General features: G+C 47.4%; 1 protein-coding gene across 1 annotated transcript; it reads left to right on the top strand.

The window, feature by feature from the left end:
* Positions 1-3,191: 3,191 nt before the first annotated feature.
* On the top strand, positions 3,192-3,764 carry ARL11 (ARF like GTPase 11). The gene has a single exon (XM_073323456.1). It carries the CDS (start codon positions 3,192-3,194, stop codon positions 3,762-3,764), a length of 573 nt encoding a protein of 190 aa, XP_073179557.1.
* Positions 3,765-16,240: the final 12,476 nt, after the last annotated feature.

Raw genomic sequence — 16,240 nt, 5'->3', positions numbered from 1 at the left:
CACTCAGCATTTGCAAAGCCACTTAAGCCCTGACACCACTCCACACAGCTAATGAGCGCATTGGAACCCTCGCTCAAGCTGACGTCCCAGAGGCCCCACAGTAGGATTCTCACACTAAGCAGGGGAAAGCCAATCTCACCAGTGCTGAACTGGTAGGTGTGCTCTGGGCACATGTAATACTCCTGGGGAAATTCTGTACCAAAAAATTAAAAATTCCACGCACAATATTTTAAAATTCTGCATATTTTATTTGTCAGAAATAACACAATATAACCATGCCAGTTTCAATTATTTTGGTAATTTGTTTCAAAATACCTATCAGCAAGTATGTCTGTAACAATACAGACAACAAAAAAGATCCAGGAAATGTTTTTGACAAATAGATTCTTTACTAGGCATGTTAATACAGAATTCTGAGTAATAATTAATTTAAACTGCAATATAGAAACGTATTTCCCACACCCCTCAGAAGCAGTGCAAAGGCTTGCGGGAGTCAGGGGTAATGGAAGAGCTGAGGGAGAGGGAAGTAAGTGCAGGGAAGGAGCCTGGGAGTGAACCTGGAGGGTTATTGGGTGTGGGTGAGAGAAGTATGGAACAGAGTTTTGTTGTTGTTGTTTTTTGGGGGGGGACGGGAGGAATTGCTAGGGAGTAGGGAAACCTTCCCCATGCAGACCCTGACTGATCCCTAGCCTTTTCCATTCAGTCAGGCACATCTGCCTCTATCCCTATGTGTCCCTGCACCCCCACTCAGCCACCCTCCTCCCCCCGGTGTCCCTGCACTCCCTCCCCTATCCAGATGCATCCCTCCCCATCCCCTTGTGTCCCTGCACCCCCTCAGCCATCCCCTATCACCATGTGGCCCTGCATCACCCTGCTCCACAGTGTCCCTGCACCCCCACTCCCATTCAGCTCCCACCCCAGTCTGTCCCCCCCACTAGCCCTTCTGAACTCCAGTCTATGTGATCCCTCGCAGCAGCCCCATGCCCCCCACAGTCTGTCCCCCACCATATGCCATGCTTCCTCACCTGGCCCTGTGGTCAGGATGCTGTGAGGAACACAGACTCTCTGCTGGCTGCTACAGTGAGCTGTTCAGCTGCCCTCTGTTCTGGTGCCACAGCAGCCCCTGGTGGGTGAAAGGCGTAACTGCAGTGCCTCTCCAGCAGAATGTATTTTCTGCAGAGGAAAAAGGTCTGGAGGGTCCATTAATTCTGCACGTGCTCAGTGACACAGAATTCCCCCAGGAGTAACATAAGACCTGATAGTTGTCAGACCCTGCAGCAGGAGGGCTGGGTGCAGGCCACCATTAGGGGAGGCATAGCACAAAAGACAGCATACAAAAGACAGTTGTGGGCACACAGAAACATAGGGCAAGTGTGAGAGAGCTATCACACGTGAGAGAGACAGAGCCTGTTTTGACTGCTAGGACATGGGTTACCTAAGTGACTGACCTGGCTTAGGTGCCTAGTTCCAGGAGAGGGCTCGTGGCTGAGGATCCTGAGCAGAGGGAGACTCATCAGCCAGACATGCCAAAACAGCTGCATAGGTGCCTAAGCCATTCTCCTCTCCATTTCAGTTCTGGTGAGCTTAGGCAGCTCCCCATTCAGCTAGTCAGTTTCTGAGGATCCCTTTCTTAGGCATCTAACTCTCCCCATGCATTGTATGGCGTGCCTGGGCACCTGGTTCGAGGCGGAGGACTCCACTGGGCAGCAGACTGCTTAGAGGTTACAACGCTGAGTGAAGCAAGACTTAAGTACTTTTGAGGATCGGTGCCTTAATCACCAGACCACCAGCGGCCATGAGTGCTGCAAAGACAACACAAGCAGCCCCGATGGGGGCAAGTGCCTACCATTGTTCACCAGTGACTTCTACAGCTGATCAAGGAGTCACTTCCACAGGCTATAATGAAAATCATCCAGCCTGGCTGCGCAGAAAAATGGTGGTTTGTATTGTGGATCCTTCACTCGGGTAACATCAGATGATATCTGCAGCTTTCACAGGAACGTGGAAGATGCTCGGGGGGTTATAGAAAAGAAAATGAAATTCCTGCTTGTCTCTTTCTCTGTGTTTAGGTCAAGTGGTTAGAGACACAAGCTCTCTGCTGACACAATAACCAGAGATTTACAACCTCCCTGCCTGGCTTGCGTTGTCCTGTGTGTATCTGACCAGACTGTTAGTGTGCAGGTCCCGCCACAGTTTAAGGATCTATTTTGCTGGCGTACTGCACAACCACCAGGCTGAAAAGAGCAGCTCTTGTCTGAGTGACTCTGCAAGATATTCAAGTACCACAAAATCTCCTCCTATTCATCCTACCGCTCTACTGGTATGTATCACTCTCAGGTTGTGTCTGTCTAGCTACACAATGTACTGTTTTTGTGATAAAGTAGTATTTGCTATTGCCATAGAAGACTGACGCATGTTTCATTCATTTGGGATTCACTCTAAAGCACTTTAGTCCTTCCACCTCTTGGTTTTTGCTGGCTGCATTTCAATGAGACATTTAAAATATCATTTAAATATTTCTTTAAATCTCCATTTCTATTGTCTGCACAGCAGCTGGTGAAAGCCGCTACTACGGGGAAGATTATTTTTCTTCCCTTAACTTAAGAGTGGCTCAGAAGCCTTTTCACTGCGTTGGCTGCTGTTCTCGAAAGTGATGACCTACCAGCCTCTGATTGTCACAAGTGCAACAATTCAGTTCCCTCTGCCCTGTGATGGGGGTGGATTTCCCCTAGAGAGGCTGGTGGACAAAACATCAGTTTTGTTTCTGTGCAACATGAGGAGGAAACTGATTACACAATCCTGTCACCTCTCCTTAAAAGGTCTGTTTTCCCCTAACCCTTGGCACTTTTGGGTTGCAGCTGAACATGGAATTTAGAGACAGCAAAGCAGGAACACAGAGGCCATTTGTTATTTCAAGCTCTGCTGCACCCCTCATAAATAATATCACTCACCTTGTTTTAGCTACAAAGGAAAGCAGGGAAGCTGATTGTTTCTTTCTGCAGCAAATATTACACGTGAATCCAAAGTATTCTCTCAGACAGAGGGGCTGGGGGCCAGCTGGACCCCACCCCTTTCAAAAGTTTAGTCACTCTACCAGACAGTGCCATTATTAGATGCAGTAAGAATGTTTCTCTTTGGAAAGGAATAATTTTTTATTTACAATTTTTCAACAAGATTTCAGCAGCAGCACAATGGGGACCTTGAGCTCCAAGGCTTGGTACAAAAGAGACGCCCGGGTGGTGATGCTGGGACTGGATTTTGCTGGCAAATCCACCATCTTGTCTAAATTGAAGAGCAACGAGGTTGTGGAGACTTTCCCGACAGTGGGCTTCAATGTGGAGTCTCTGAAAACCCCGTGTCATCTACCCTTGACTCTCTGGGATGTGGGTGGTCAAGCCAAACTCCGCACTAGCTGGAAGGACTATCTGGAAGACACGGACACTCTCATCTTTGTGCTGGACAGTGCCGACAAAACCCGGCTGCCAGAGGCAATGGCTGAACTGGAGAAAGTTCTGAACAACGTAAACATGACAGGGGTTCCAGTCTTGCTTCTGGCCAACAAGCAGGAGCTGCCAAGGTCCCTGTCTCTCTCAGAGCTGCGGGAGATGCTGAATCTCGAATGGTTCAGTGGCCGAAGCTGGGAGCTGAGAGGGTGCAGTGCTCACACTGGCGAGGGGCTGAGGGAAGCCTTAATGGCCCTGGCAGGACTTCTTAAGAGCCGGGATAAGAATTCCAGTGAATGTGTCTGTGCGCCACTCCAGTGATGAGGATGTCTTTAATCTCAGACGTGACTGGAGGGGGCAACTTGAGCATGAAACTGGAAAATCAGGTAACTTCTTCCACTAGTAATCCCTCAGCACTCTGTTAATCTCAGAAATACCCCCTCTGCTCCTGGTATGATTAATGGAACTCCATATGGCATGTGTAATATTCCAAAATATCCCATAGTTCTACTGCAGCATGAAATCACATCAGAAACCCCCCTTAGCAAAGCTGCATTTGTGGACAGCAATGTTCTTGACCTTGCCTTGCCAGTTTTTCCTAATCTGCTGCACCAGTAAACTCAGCTCTCACTACAGGTATTACTTGGGGGACATTTATTATTTTGTTCATGTTAAATGTCTTACTCTATGTGTTCTGGATATGGGTTTTGACCTGATGAAGAAGATATTGCTGGGGTCAGTCTTTATTGTATTCCTCTAAACTCAGATGCACTCAGTGCAGAGTAACAGTCCCCGAGGGGATATATTTGAATGACCTCAGTTCCACTTCTCTTACAACTTATAGCAGATGTTCATTGATCTGAAACAGAGCAGAATGGAAGGAGAATGGCTGAACTGAAGAAATTAAGCACAAGAATTTAAACAACTCATTGGCAATTGGTTTTAGCAGTGTCCTTTGTGAGCACCATGCTGGGCCACTGAAGCGTGATCAGGATTAGGTTGTGTGTTATGTTTTTAGAATGTATGTGTGGATTTGTGCGTATCCTGTTGTGTATCATTTTTGACATGTATTTAGACATGCTTCATTTTTATTGAAACAAGACTATAAATGATAATCGCTTGTCCTTGGGTTAATTTAAAACCTGAGAAAATCAAGCAGGAATGAGCACTGTGATGAGTTTTAAATGCTAGGAACAGATGCGTGCTCACCAGAGCTCTAATCCATCTCAAAATGTCCTGATGCTGAAATCTATTAGACGGTGGACTACTCTGACAAGAGGAGTGCTAGGAGACCTGTCTATTGGGTGTTTTAAAATTAGACTAGACAAAACACTAAAAATGTACTGTAGAAAAGGCAGGGTGATAGTCTAGACTAGAGGACCTTAATGTCTGCTGTTTTCAGTGGGAGTTGAAGTACTCAGCAGTTGTCAGGTACTGCTGGGCACATTTCAGGATCAGGCCCCAGCTATGTAGTGAAAGTCTCTGTTTGATTCCGTTGACTCTTACACTGAAGAGTGGCCCTGTGGAGCCACTCCTGTAGCGAGGGCACATACAAACAACATGGAACCTTTTGTTAAACTTGGAAATTTAAACCAAACCAAAACCACATTGATTAAGATGAAAAACCTTAGTGTGTTTGTTAGCTTGTACTAGATTATTATGCTATCAATAGAAAACGGGGAGGGAACCCCAACCCAAGAATATTAGGCAGCTGGAATCAGCAAGTTTCAAAGAGGAACATACACATGAGGCAAAACCAAAAAGAAGCATGCACTTTTCTTCTCATCACCTCAACGCATTTTACAGACATGAATGACTTAAGCCTCAGAAGATTACTGGGAAGTAAGGCAGTATTATCTGCCTCCTTTTACAGAAGGTGAAACTGGGGTCAGGTTAAATAATGTGACAAGAAGCCCGTGGCAGGGTAGGAATAGAACTGAAGCCACCTGACTCCCAGGGCTATGCTCTAGCCACAAGATCATTGATGGGAAATCCCCCCTAACAGAAATCCTTCCTAGTGAGACATGCCAGAATTTTCAGCCACACTGTACAATGTAAGGCATAGTATGTGCTATGCTGTGAAAGTACATAAATGGCCCAGTTTTGATTTGGAATAAATGATTGTTGCCATGAGTAAGAGTGCCATATACTAGACTTGCTCTGAAATGCATAGTGAACCTGTGTTCTAGGCAAGGCTGTAGCTTTATGTTACAAACAAACACATGATCATGTGAAGGATTTGGTCTTAAGAACAGTTTGAAACTGCAGTTACTGTAAACGGGCTGATTTTCCCATTGTTGCTTGTAAATGCAAGATTCCAATAAACTGAAGAGATCACTGAGACCTCAGATACGAACTGAATCATTTTAGCTTCCACTTGTCACTGTGGCTCTTTCTCAATCTCCTTACCCAGCCATCTGAACACAATGGGTCAGATTCTCACTCCGCACTCCAGCCTCTTAACACCAGGTAAAAGGGTGGAAGGGGCTTTACAGCTGTAGGGAACAGCTGGGATCGAATTCCCTTAGAGCAAGAACTGAGACTGACAGCCTCAGGTTGTCCTTTTGAGGGCCCCTTTCCAAGCCCTGCTGTAAGGGGCATGGCTGAAGAGGTGTGTAGAATCATAGAATCATAGAATATCAGGGTTGGAAGGGACCCCAGAAGGTCATCTAGTCCAACCCCCTGCTCGAAGCAGGACCAATTCCCAGTTAAATCATCCCAGCCAGGGCTTTGTCAAGCCTGACCTTAAAAACCTCTAAGGAAGGAGATTCTACCACCTCCCTAGGTAACGCATTCCAGTGTTTCACCACCCTCTTAGTGAAAAAGTTTTTCCTAATATCCAATCTAAACCTCCCCCACTGCAACTTGAGACCATTACTCCTCGTTCTGTCATCTGCTACCATTGAGAACAGTCTAGAGCCATCCTCTTTGGAACCCCCTTTCAGGTAGTTGAAAGCAGCTATCAAATCCCCCCTCATTCTTCTTTTTTGCAGGCTAAACAATCCCAGCTCCCTCAGCCTCTCCTCATAACTCATGTGTTCCAGTCCCCTAATAATTTTTGTTGCCCTTCGCTGGACTCTCTCCAATTTATCCACATCCTTCTTGAAGTGTGGGGCCCAAAACTGGACACAGTACTCCAGATGAGGCCTCACCAATGTCGAATAGAGGGGAACAATCCAGTCCCTCAATCTGCTCGCTATGCCCCTACTTATACATCCCAAAATGCCATTGGCCTTCTTGGCAACAAGGGCACACTGCTGACTCATATCCAGCTTCTCGTCCACTGTCACCCCTAGGTCCTTTTCTGAAAGGATGTTTAGCTGAAAGGATGTTTCAGGCATGGGGCCATATCATACAGAGCTGCTGACATAGGGTTACAGCAGCCTGTCCCTGTCGGCCTATCTACATGAGGGAATTGACTGGCAGAACAATAGCAATATAATTCTAGGTCTATATCTATGCCAGTGTAACTCTCCATGTAGATTCTCTATTCTGGAACAAAAGTGACTCTCGGTATAGCTTTATTTCTGCTGGCCATTTTCCCTGTGTAAACAAGCCTTAGGCTGGGCTGTTTAAATCGTGTAAGGGCCACTCTGACCCCTGGAGCAGCTTGTTGTTGGGAGAGTGCAAAGGTGCCTTAAAGCCCCCAGAGCCTGCTCCCCTCCGGTACTACACCTCTTAAAAGCCCAGCGCAGCAGCTCACCCGATAGCGGTAAATTAAAAAACTGATCTGGAAGGAGGGGAAGCTCTCATAGGCAGACAACTGTCTCAAAGTGTGTCTTGGCTTCTCAACTGTAAGCTCTTCTTGGCTTTGCTTTTGTGGCTTGTATAGTGCCAAGCACACAACCGGCATTGACACAGACACAGTAACAGCTACTGAATGTTCACACACTATGCTCTATGCTCTCTTACTCCCTCTTTATTATACTGTGTGCTCTGCGTTCATGTCTTCTTACCGTTTCCCTACAGACAACAAACCGCACGGCTTCTCCCTTGTACTCCTAGTGAAAACTCAAATCAAGCACCAGATAAACAATTTTACTGAACTACCTGAAAAGGCACTTGGAGAAAATACAGGGTAGTTGTTAGTATTTGAAGGCCTTCTGAGGAGTAAGTGGTTAAGAAGAATAAAACACTATAATTCTTGCATCTGAGTTACTGCACAGTCTGATCCTGTCAGATTTCACCAGGGAAGCACGTGCTTTCCAGAGACACTCAGCAGCCACACGCTGTCCGTTTAAAACACTCATTTCAGTTTAGCATCAAACAAACGTAGTTACCATGAGAGCACAGCAAGCTGTCTCTGGACTGAACACGAAATTGCAGCTGCTTCCAGCGGACTCCTAGGCCAAGTCTACACTAGCACTTATGTCGGCAAAACTTTTGTCGCTCAGGGGTGTGAAAAAATGCCCCCCCCCCCGACATAAGTTTTGCCGACATAAGCGCTCGTGTGCACTAAGCTCTCCTGCCAACATAGCTACCGCCGCTCACTGAGCTGGTTTTATTATGTCACTGGGAGAGCTCTCTGCCGTCGGCCTAAGGCGGCTACACGAGCAATCTTACAGCGGCACAGTTGTATCGGAACAGCTGTGCCGCTGTAAGCTTGTCAGTGCAGACACGGCCCCAGGAAACTTAAAACTAATTATGTAGCTCCATATACCACAACTAGCACTTGGCTGGGAAAAGGATTCCTCAGCACTGCAGGAGTTCGGTGCTGCTGTTCCAGAAGCTGGCCTTCTTCCCATTGGGGGTTGTGGCCCAAAGAAAAAAAAAAAACAGGAGCACAGAACTTCACAGGAAAGGTGAAACTTCACTGGTTAACCCAAGGGAATCTCCTCTTTGTGCTTGTGAAAGATACTAGCCTGACAGCGCGAGACTGAAATCCTCCATTTAGCCATATACAAGGGGCCTTACTGGCAGGAAAAGTGCAGCCCCCTCCCCCCCATGCTGCCTTGCCAGTGTACTTCAACTACACACCTTCAGGAATCAACTCTACAGTGCCTAGCACAATGGGGCCTTGATCTTTACTGGAGTACTCTGGTGGTGGTTTTTATGAGGATCACACACACACACACTGGCAACTACCCTTAGATCACCAAGCTCAATTCATATAAGCCACCCAATAGCCATTGAATGGTAGTGAGTTACCTTTCCAGGTACTGATGTAGGCTGTGTTTGAATCAATGTTCTAGAGGTACACTAAAAGGCTCTGTATCTCCTTCTCAAGCCAAAGCACCACCTTCAATTCACCTGCTGTCACTTGGATATTGCAGCACTCGTCGCATGCAACACACTATCATGACTGCTCAGACCTCTGCATTACTTAGCGCTTGGCTATACTTATAAGTTACAGCGCATTAAAGCAGCCCCGGGCACCCTATCTCATGACGGGTCCACAATGACAAGGTATGTAGAGCGCTCTGACTCCACAGCTAGAGCGCTCTTGGTACTCCACCTCGGTGAGTGGAATAACGTTTGATGCATCCCCGCTGGAGCACTGCGGCACCAGTGTGGATGCCCTGTTCTGTTAATGCGCTCTGATCGGCCTCCAGAAGTGTCCCACAATGCCTGTTCTAGCCACTCTGGTCATCCCTTTGAACTCTACTGCCCTGCCCTCAGGTGACCCACCGTCAGACCCGCCCTTTAAATTCTTTGGGAATTTTGAAAATCCCCTTCCTGCTCAGCCAGGCATGGAGTGCTCTCAGCAAATCTTTCCAGGTGACCATGCCTCCACGTGCCAGGCGATCCCCAGTATGGAGCAATGGCGAGGTGCTGGACCTCAACAGTGTTTGGGGGGGGGAAGCTGTCCAGTCCCAGCTGCACTATAACCATAGGAATTACGATACCTTCTGGCAGATATCAAGGGACATGCTGGAAAGGGGCCATGAGCGGGACGCTCTGCAGTGTAGGGTTAAAGTGGAGGAGCTGCGAAATGCCTACCGCAAAGCCCACGAGGCAAACAGCCGCTCCGGTGCTGCCCCCACGACCTGCCGTTTCTACAAAGAGCTGGACGTGATACTTGGGGGCGACCCCACCTCCATTCTCAGTACCTCCATGGACACTTCAGAGCCCAGTTCAACAAGGCAGGAGGAGGAAAGCAGGAGCGAGGGTGCTGAGGAGGAGGGAGACACCCCAGCATCCCTAGATGCATGCAACCAGGAGCTGTTCTCAAGCCAGGAGGAAGGTAGCCAGTCGCGGCGGCTGGTGCTTGGGGAAGGACAAACACCAGAGGAGGTTCCCGGTAAGCAGCTTTTATTTTGGGAAGGAAGTTATTTGGCGCAGGCTCTTGGGGCGAGGAGGGTTAGGGCTGCAAGCATGGCTAGATGTGGAATAGGGCGTTTACGTGCTCTCTCACATTGCGGTAATAGGCCTCAGTGATCTCTTCAAAGTCTCAGCCAGTACTTGGGCAATGCACTTCCGCAGGTTTATTGGGAGAGTGTTAGCCGACGGCCAAGGATGTTTGGTGAGGTGCCAGCTATGCCCGTTTATACCATCCGTGACTTTAACCGCTAGGACGCACTGTCCCTTCGCGGCGGGCAGCCCGGGCTAGGCTGACGGATGCCCCAAGGTCCTAACCACCCGTGACTTTAACTGCTAGAGCTCAGAGCTCCTTCGCAGCGGGCAGTCAATACTGACTGACAGGTGCCCCAATGGCAGCACTAAGAGCCTCTCCACACCCGTGACTTTAACTGCTAGAGCTCAGAGCTCCTTCGCAGCGGGCAGCCAGGATTGACTGACAGGTGCCCCAAGAGTTTGCCCCGTGGAGGCGGCACAACTCAACGCTAGGCTCTTAGTACTCTCACCTAATGGCCAGGCTTTAGAGCCAAAACGGCTGAGGTTCTTTAATTGTGTTGGCTGCTTTACAGTAAACCAGAGAAAACAAGTCAGGCTTATGCATAAATGGTTACCAAAATTTATTAAGCTAGATTCTAATCATGTGGTTACAAAATTGCTAGTGCCTACTTATTTAAATGTAGAGATGTTACACACACAAACAAGTTACAAAACTGAAGCCACAATCCCAAAGAAAGAAAACAAAGTATAGAGCTCTATGTCAAAATATGTGTACACTAAAGATAGGAGATCAGGTGTGGGTGCTTCTTACCCTCCTTGCATCTCTCGATTCCAGCGGTGCCAAGCCAGGATCGGTCACTCAATTCCGCGGAAATACGAATAAGGGACAAGGCGTAGGGACCCTCTTAGCTGCAGAAGCCTTGGGAGGCTGTCACTTATCTGACCAGCAGATAGATAGTGAAAAGCACTCAAAAATCATGGTGCTGTAGGTCCCCTACTTATACCTCTGTACTCCTTTATTCTCTTTCTCCTTTCTTATGCCAAATTGAGGCTGGTCTGTCGGGGTGACGCCAGCTTTCGCAAGAGTAGTTTACACTTGCAAAGGAGAGAAACAATAAGTTTTGACTACTGGACATTTCTTTTATCAGGGTAAATATTTTCCCACCTAGGATGTTGGTGTGTGTGCATCACGCTATTTAGTTGGGGCTAAGAGCCATGTCTGTCACAGGGCCTCTGCCTGCTGTGAGCTTAATCGTTGTATCTGTTCCCAGAGGCACATTGTAGCAGCACACCTGTGCTTTCACAGCTTCAAAGGCTGTGCTGGAATATATGTTAAGTGCCCTGTTCCTGCTTCCTCCTGTGTTTCCAGCAATGCTGATCTGAAGGGGGGGGGGGGGGGGCTGGCTGTCTGGCTACAGAGAGCCACTGTGGTCCTTGTCCCAATAAGGCTAACTTGTCCGCGCCACTGTGCCGTGAGGGGCAGGGGGACCATTGCTGCACACAGGCAAGCTACATATGGGCCAGGGCAAAAGCCGCATTGTAGTAGAAGACCCTCCCTCGCTTCCCACGTCACTCTCAGCAGTGAGATATCTTCCAGGACGAACTCCTGTGGAAAATGTGGGGACAGTTCAGTATAGGGGGGCCCCTGCAGCTGTTGGCTCTCCCCAAGGCACAGAAACCTAGAGGACAGTATGGCCGTGAAACAATCAGTCCCCCTTGACCCTGTGCTTACTCCCATTTTGGGACTCCCGGGGGTTATGTGCGCTCACTTTGGGACGGGCAAATTATACTATTATGTAGACTGTGCTTGCCCTGAAAGTACAGGGGAATTATTGCTTTGTCTGGTGTGAACAATGCTGCCTCTGTTAACTGTTGCATTTTGCCTTTACAGATACAACCTTGAGATTGTCTGTGTTAGCACCAGCCGAAAAACTTCAACGAATTAGGAAGAGGCCACGTAAAAGCAAAGACAACATGCTACCTGAAGTCATGCAGCAGTCCTTTAACGGGAATCAAAAATTGCAGGAGTGGAGACAGAGTGAAAGGAGGATCCGCCTGCAGAATGAGGAGTGCGGTAAAAAGTGAGGAGCTCCGGCAGCAAAGCACGGAGCAGCTGATAAGCATCATGAAGCACCAAGCGGACTCGATCCAGGCGCTTGTAGCCATGCAAGCGGAGCACTACTGTGCCCCCCGCCCCACCCTGCAGCCCTTATCCCAAAGCTCTTTCCCTTGTGCCCCCATGTCACCTCCAACCCACTATCCCCAACATCTGGGTTCTTATCGCCACCAGCTGCCTCCAACACCTGTAGCTTCACCACTCAGCCCGGAAAACTACGACCCTTACCCGCTCCACTCAACCCCCATCACCATGCAGTATAACCATCCTGAAGTGCAGCACTCATTGCACAGCACTTCAGACAGGAAGGCTGTGTATGATAACAGGACATATGCAAATCTGTGATTGAACCGTTCCCCACCCCACCCCCTTGCCCTTTCTGTTTCCCAAGCAGTTGTGTTTCTTTTCAATAAATGCATTTTCTTTTCAGTAAGTGGATTTTTTGGCTTTGAAAACATTCTTTATTATTTATTGCATAAAGTAAAAGATACCTTAGCCCAGGAAATCAATAGACACTGCAAGTCAGTGTATCATACTTAGCAAACACAGATTCCTAACAACATTGGAATCGCTGCACTTCACTCCTGTGCAGGGCACCAAACATTACTGGTGGCTTTCAGCCTCAAATTGCTCCCTCAAGGCATCCCTAATCCTTGCAGTCCCGCACTGGGCCCCTCTAATAGCCCTGCTCTCTGGCTGTTCAAATTCAGCCTCCAGGTGTTGAACCTCCGAGTTCCATGCCTGAGTGAATGTTTCATCCTTCCCTTCACAAATGTTACGGAGGGTACAGCACGTGGATATAACGGCAGGGATGCTGTCATCAGCCAGGTCCAGCTTCCCATACGGAGAGTGCCAGCAGCCCTTTAAACGTCCAAAAGCACACTCCACAGTCATTCTGCACTGGCTCAGCCTGTTGTTGAACTTCTCCTTGCTGTTGTCAAGGCTCCCTGTGTCGGGTTTCATGAGCCACGGCATTAAAGTGTAAGCGGGGTCTCCAAGGATCACAATGGGCATTTCGACTTCTCCTACTGTGATCTTCTGGTCTGGGAAAAAAGTCCCGGCTTGCAGCTTCCTGAACAAGCCAGTGTTCCGAAAGATGCGTACGTCATGCACCTTTCCAGGACAGCCTGCGTTAAGGTCAATGAAATGCCCAAGGGGATCCACAAGCACCTGGAGAACCATAGAGAAATACCCCTTCTTATTAACGTACTCAGAGGCTAGGTGGGCTGGTGCAAGAATTGGAATATGTGTCCCGTCTATCGCCCCTCCGCAGTTAGGGAAATCCATTGGTGCAAAGCCAGCCACAATGTCATGCACGTTACCCAGAGTCACGGTTCTTCTGAGCAGGATGCGATTAATGGCCCTGCAGACTTGCATCAACATGATTCTGACGGTTGACTTCCCCACTCCAAACTGGTTAGCGACCGATCGGTAGCTGTCTGGAGTTGCCAGCTTCCAGACTGCAATAGCCACCCGCTTCTCCACCGGCAGGGCAGCTCTCAATCCCGTGTCCTTGTGCCGCAGGGTGGGGACGAGCTCATCATACAGTCCCATGAAAGTGGCTTTTCTCATCCGAAGGTTCTGCAGCCACTGCTCGTCATCCCAGATTTGCATGATGATGTGATCCCACCACTCGGTGCTTGTTTCCCGAGCCCAAAAGCAGTGTTCCATGGCGGTGAGCACGTCCATGAATGCCACAAGCAATCTCGTGTCGTGTGCGTTACTCGCGTCGATATCATTGTCGGAGCCCTCACTGTCAATTTGGATCTTAAGGAATAACTCAACTGCCAAACATGACGTGCTGACGAGATTCGTCAACATATTCCTCAGCAGTTCGGGCTCCATTCCCGCAGTCCAAAAGGGAAGATAGAGCGCGCAGTACAAAAAACATTGAAAGATGGCGCCAAATGTGGATGGAAGCAGAGAGATTGCTGGGATGCGAACCGATGCATCACGGGGCATTGGGACAGGACCCAGAATGTCCCGCCCCCCCGCCCCCTTCACACAAGCCACAGCGCCAGAATGGGAAGAGGTGCTCTGTGGGATAGCTGCCCATAATGCACCGCTCCCAATGCCGCTGCAAGTGCCGCAAATGTGGCCACGCCAGTGCGCTTGCAGCTGTCAGTGTGGACAGACTGCAGCGCTTTCCCTGCTGTGCTCTCCGAAGGTGGGTTTAACTCAAAGGGCTCTACATCTGCAAGTGTAGCCAGGCCCTTAGACTCAACATTGTGAATTACAGACTGACTGACAGCAGCTCAAGGACAGAGTCACTGGCTTTTGTTATGCACGTTAAATACAACTTTACAGAATTACTTTTTTTTTTTTTCTTTTTGGTGACTAAAGGAAAAACAGAAGTTCCCATTAGATGAATGTTTAAAAACCCAGCTAAGGTCGCCAGATCTGCTTGTGCTGAAGCCAATGGAAGCAGGAACAGGTTTTTAATAAGGCACATTAATTAAATATGTAAATCCACATGTAGGAGGCCGATTTATTTTCCCAGCAGTGGGGACCTTAAGCATCTTAAGCTGACTTATCAACATCCTGCTTACAGAAAAAACTCTCACTTCCCTCTAGGCAGTGACTTGACAGCGTCTCCTGTCTCAGAGGATGTCATGGGACTTATCACCAGCTTCATTTTCTGGTCTAGAGATTTTTCTTGAGACTTACTATTCATATTGTTGAGCTGATTTACAGCACTTCTTGAATTTATCTGCATTGTGTTGGTTCATAACATGCCCAAGTGGCAACATATACTTTGCTTTTTTTCCCCCGATGCATTTTCCCTTGCAATGGAAAAATGTATTAAATGTCAGATCCTGCTTCTGCTAACTGTTTTACCATGCCCATGCCATCTCAGGGCCTCATTGTCAAAACATCTACTGACTTCAAATGGAGCAGGATAAGAACATAAGAATGGCTGTACTAGGTCATACCAATGGACCATCTAGCCCAGTAACCTGTCTTCCAACAGTGGCCAATGCCAGATGCCCCAGAGAGAATGAACAGAACAGGTAATCATCAAGTGATCCATCCCGTTGCCCATTCCCAGCTTCTGGCAAACAGAGGCTGGGGAAACCATCCTTGCTCATCCTGGCTAATAGCCATTGATGGACCTATCCTCCATGAACTTCTCTAGTTCTTTTTTGAACCCTGTTATAATCTTGGCTTTCACAAAAAAGGATTGAGCCTTTATCTAAACAATATTGTAATTTTCATCAAAAGTGGTAAAATTGGTTGCCATTTTAAGTGCTAGATCATTTTATCAAATAGTCACTCACTTTACCAAAGTTTTAAAAGTATCATTATCATGAGACTTGTGGAGTTTGATATATAACTAGCCACCTGACTAGGTTATTTTGTCACCCTTACCCCAGACTTTTATTCTGAACTGTAGATTATCTTCTTGATAGATTAAAAACAAACAAAAATGTCTCTTAGAATCAAATCACACACCATTTCAGCAGTTATGAGCAATTATTTACTTTAGGAAACAAGATATTTTTCCTTTAGCAGAAATATAACAATTTATAGTACTTATTACCATGAACAGTTCTTATGACTTATTCCTTATGGCTCTCAATCTTCAATTTGCTAGATAAAACGTGCAATTATACGAAACAAAACCATTATTTGGAAGTGCTTTTATTCCATTAAATATACTGAAAATATTTATCCCTCTGTTTTTCACAGGATTAATATATTTAGTGCATAAGGATTATATTAAAAATAGTTCCAGGACTTTAAAGCTTTACAGTCAGTAAATCATCTTCCTCTAAGTAGATTTTAGTAAAAATTAACTGACATCTCAGAAAAGGTGACTGCAATTCTTGATTACTACCATTAACATCTTATAAAAATAATTAATATGAAGACCCCTGGGTATCTCCAATAAATCCATCCACTCAGTGTCCAACACTATTGTTTTGTAGGACCAGTAAATCATCTTGTGCATTTCAAATACCTTCCACAGTGCTGTTCTTAATGATAGCCATCCTCAGCCATAAATAGCCAGGCTGTGTTACTGTCTTTGTTTACACCAGAATCTTTGGGGAATCTAAAATATTAGCATTAAGAGGTACGTGTGGAGCTCTGAAGTCTCACCTACCAAGCTATTCTTGTGGCCAGGGTGTTTGAATGTTAGGGCATATGCATAGTGCAGCGGTTCTCAAACCTTAGCAACCTGAGGACCTCCATTTTGATTTAAAAATTTTCAGGGACCTCTAAGCCCCCCTGCTCAGCCCCAGGCCCTGCCCCCACTCCACCCGTTCCCCCAAGGCCCCGCCCCTACCTGCCCCCTGCTCACTCCATTCCCCCTCCCCCCCACGTCGCTCACTCGCCCCCACCTTCACTCACTTTCAGCAGGCTGGGGCAGGGCGTTTGGGTGCAG

The sequence above is a fragment of the Lepidochelys kempii genome, chromosome 1, assembly GCF_965140285.1.
Source record: "Lepidochelys kempii isolate rLepKem1 chromosome 1, rLepKem1.hap1, whole genome shotgun sequence".
Lineage (NCBI taxonomy): Eukaryota > Metazoa > Chordata > Testudines > Cheloniidae > Lepidochelys > Lepidochelys kempii.
This window is presented reverse-complemented; position numbering and strand designations above follow the sequence as displayed.

What these genes read in the sequence shown, in the direction of transcription:
- ARL11 (XM_073323456.1), top strand. Translation starts at nt 3,192, where the DNA reads ATGGGGACCTTGAGCTCCAAGGCTTGGTACAAAAGAGACGCCCGGGTG.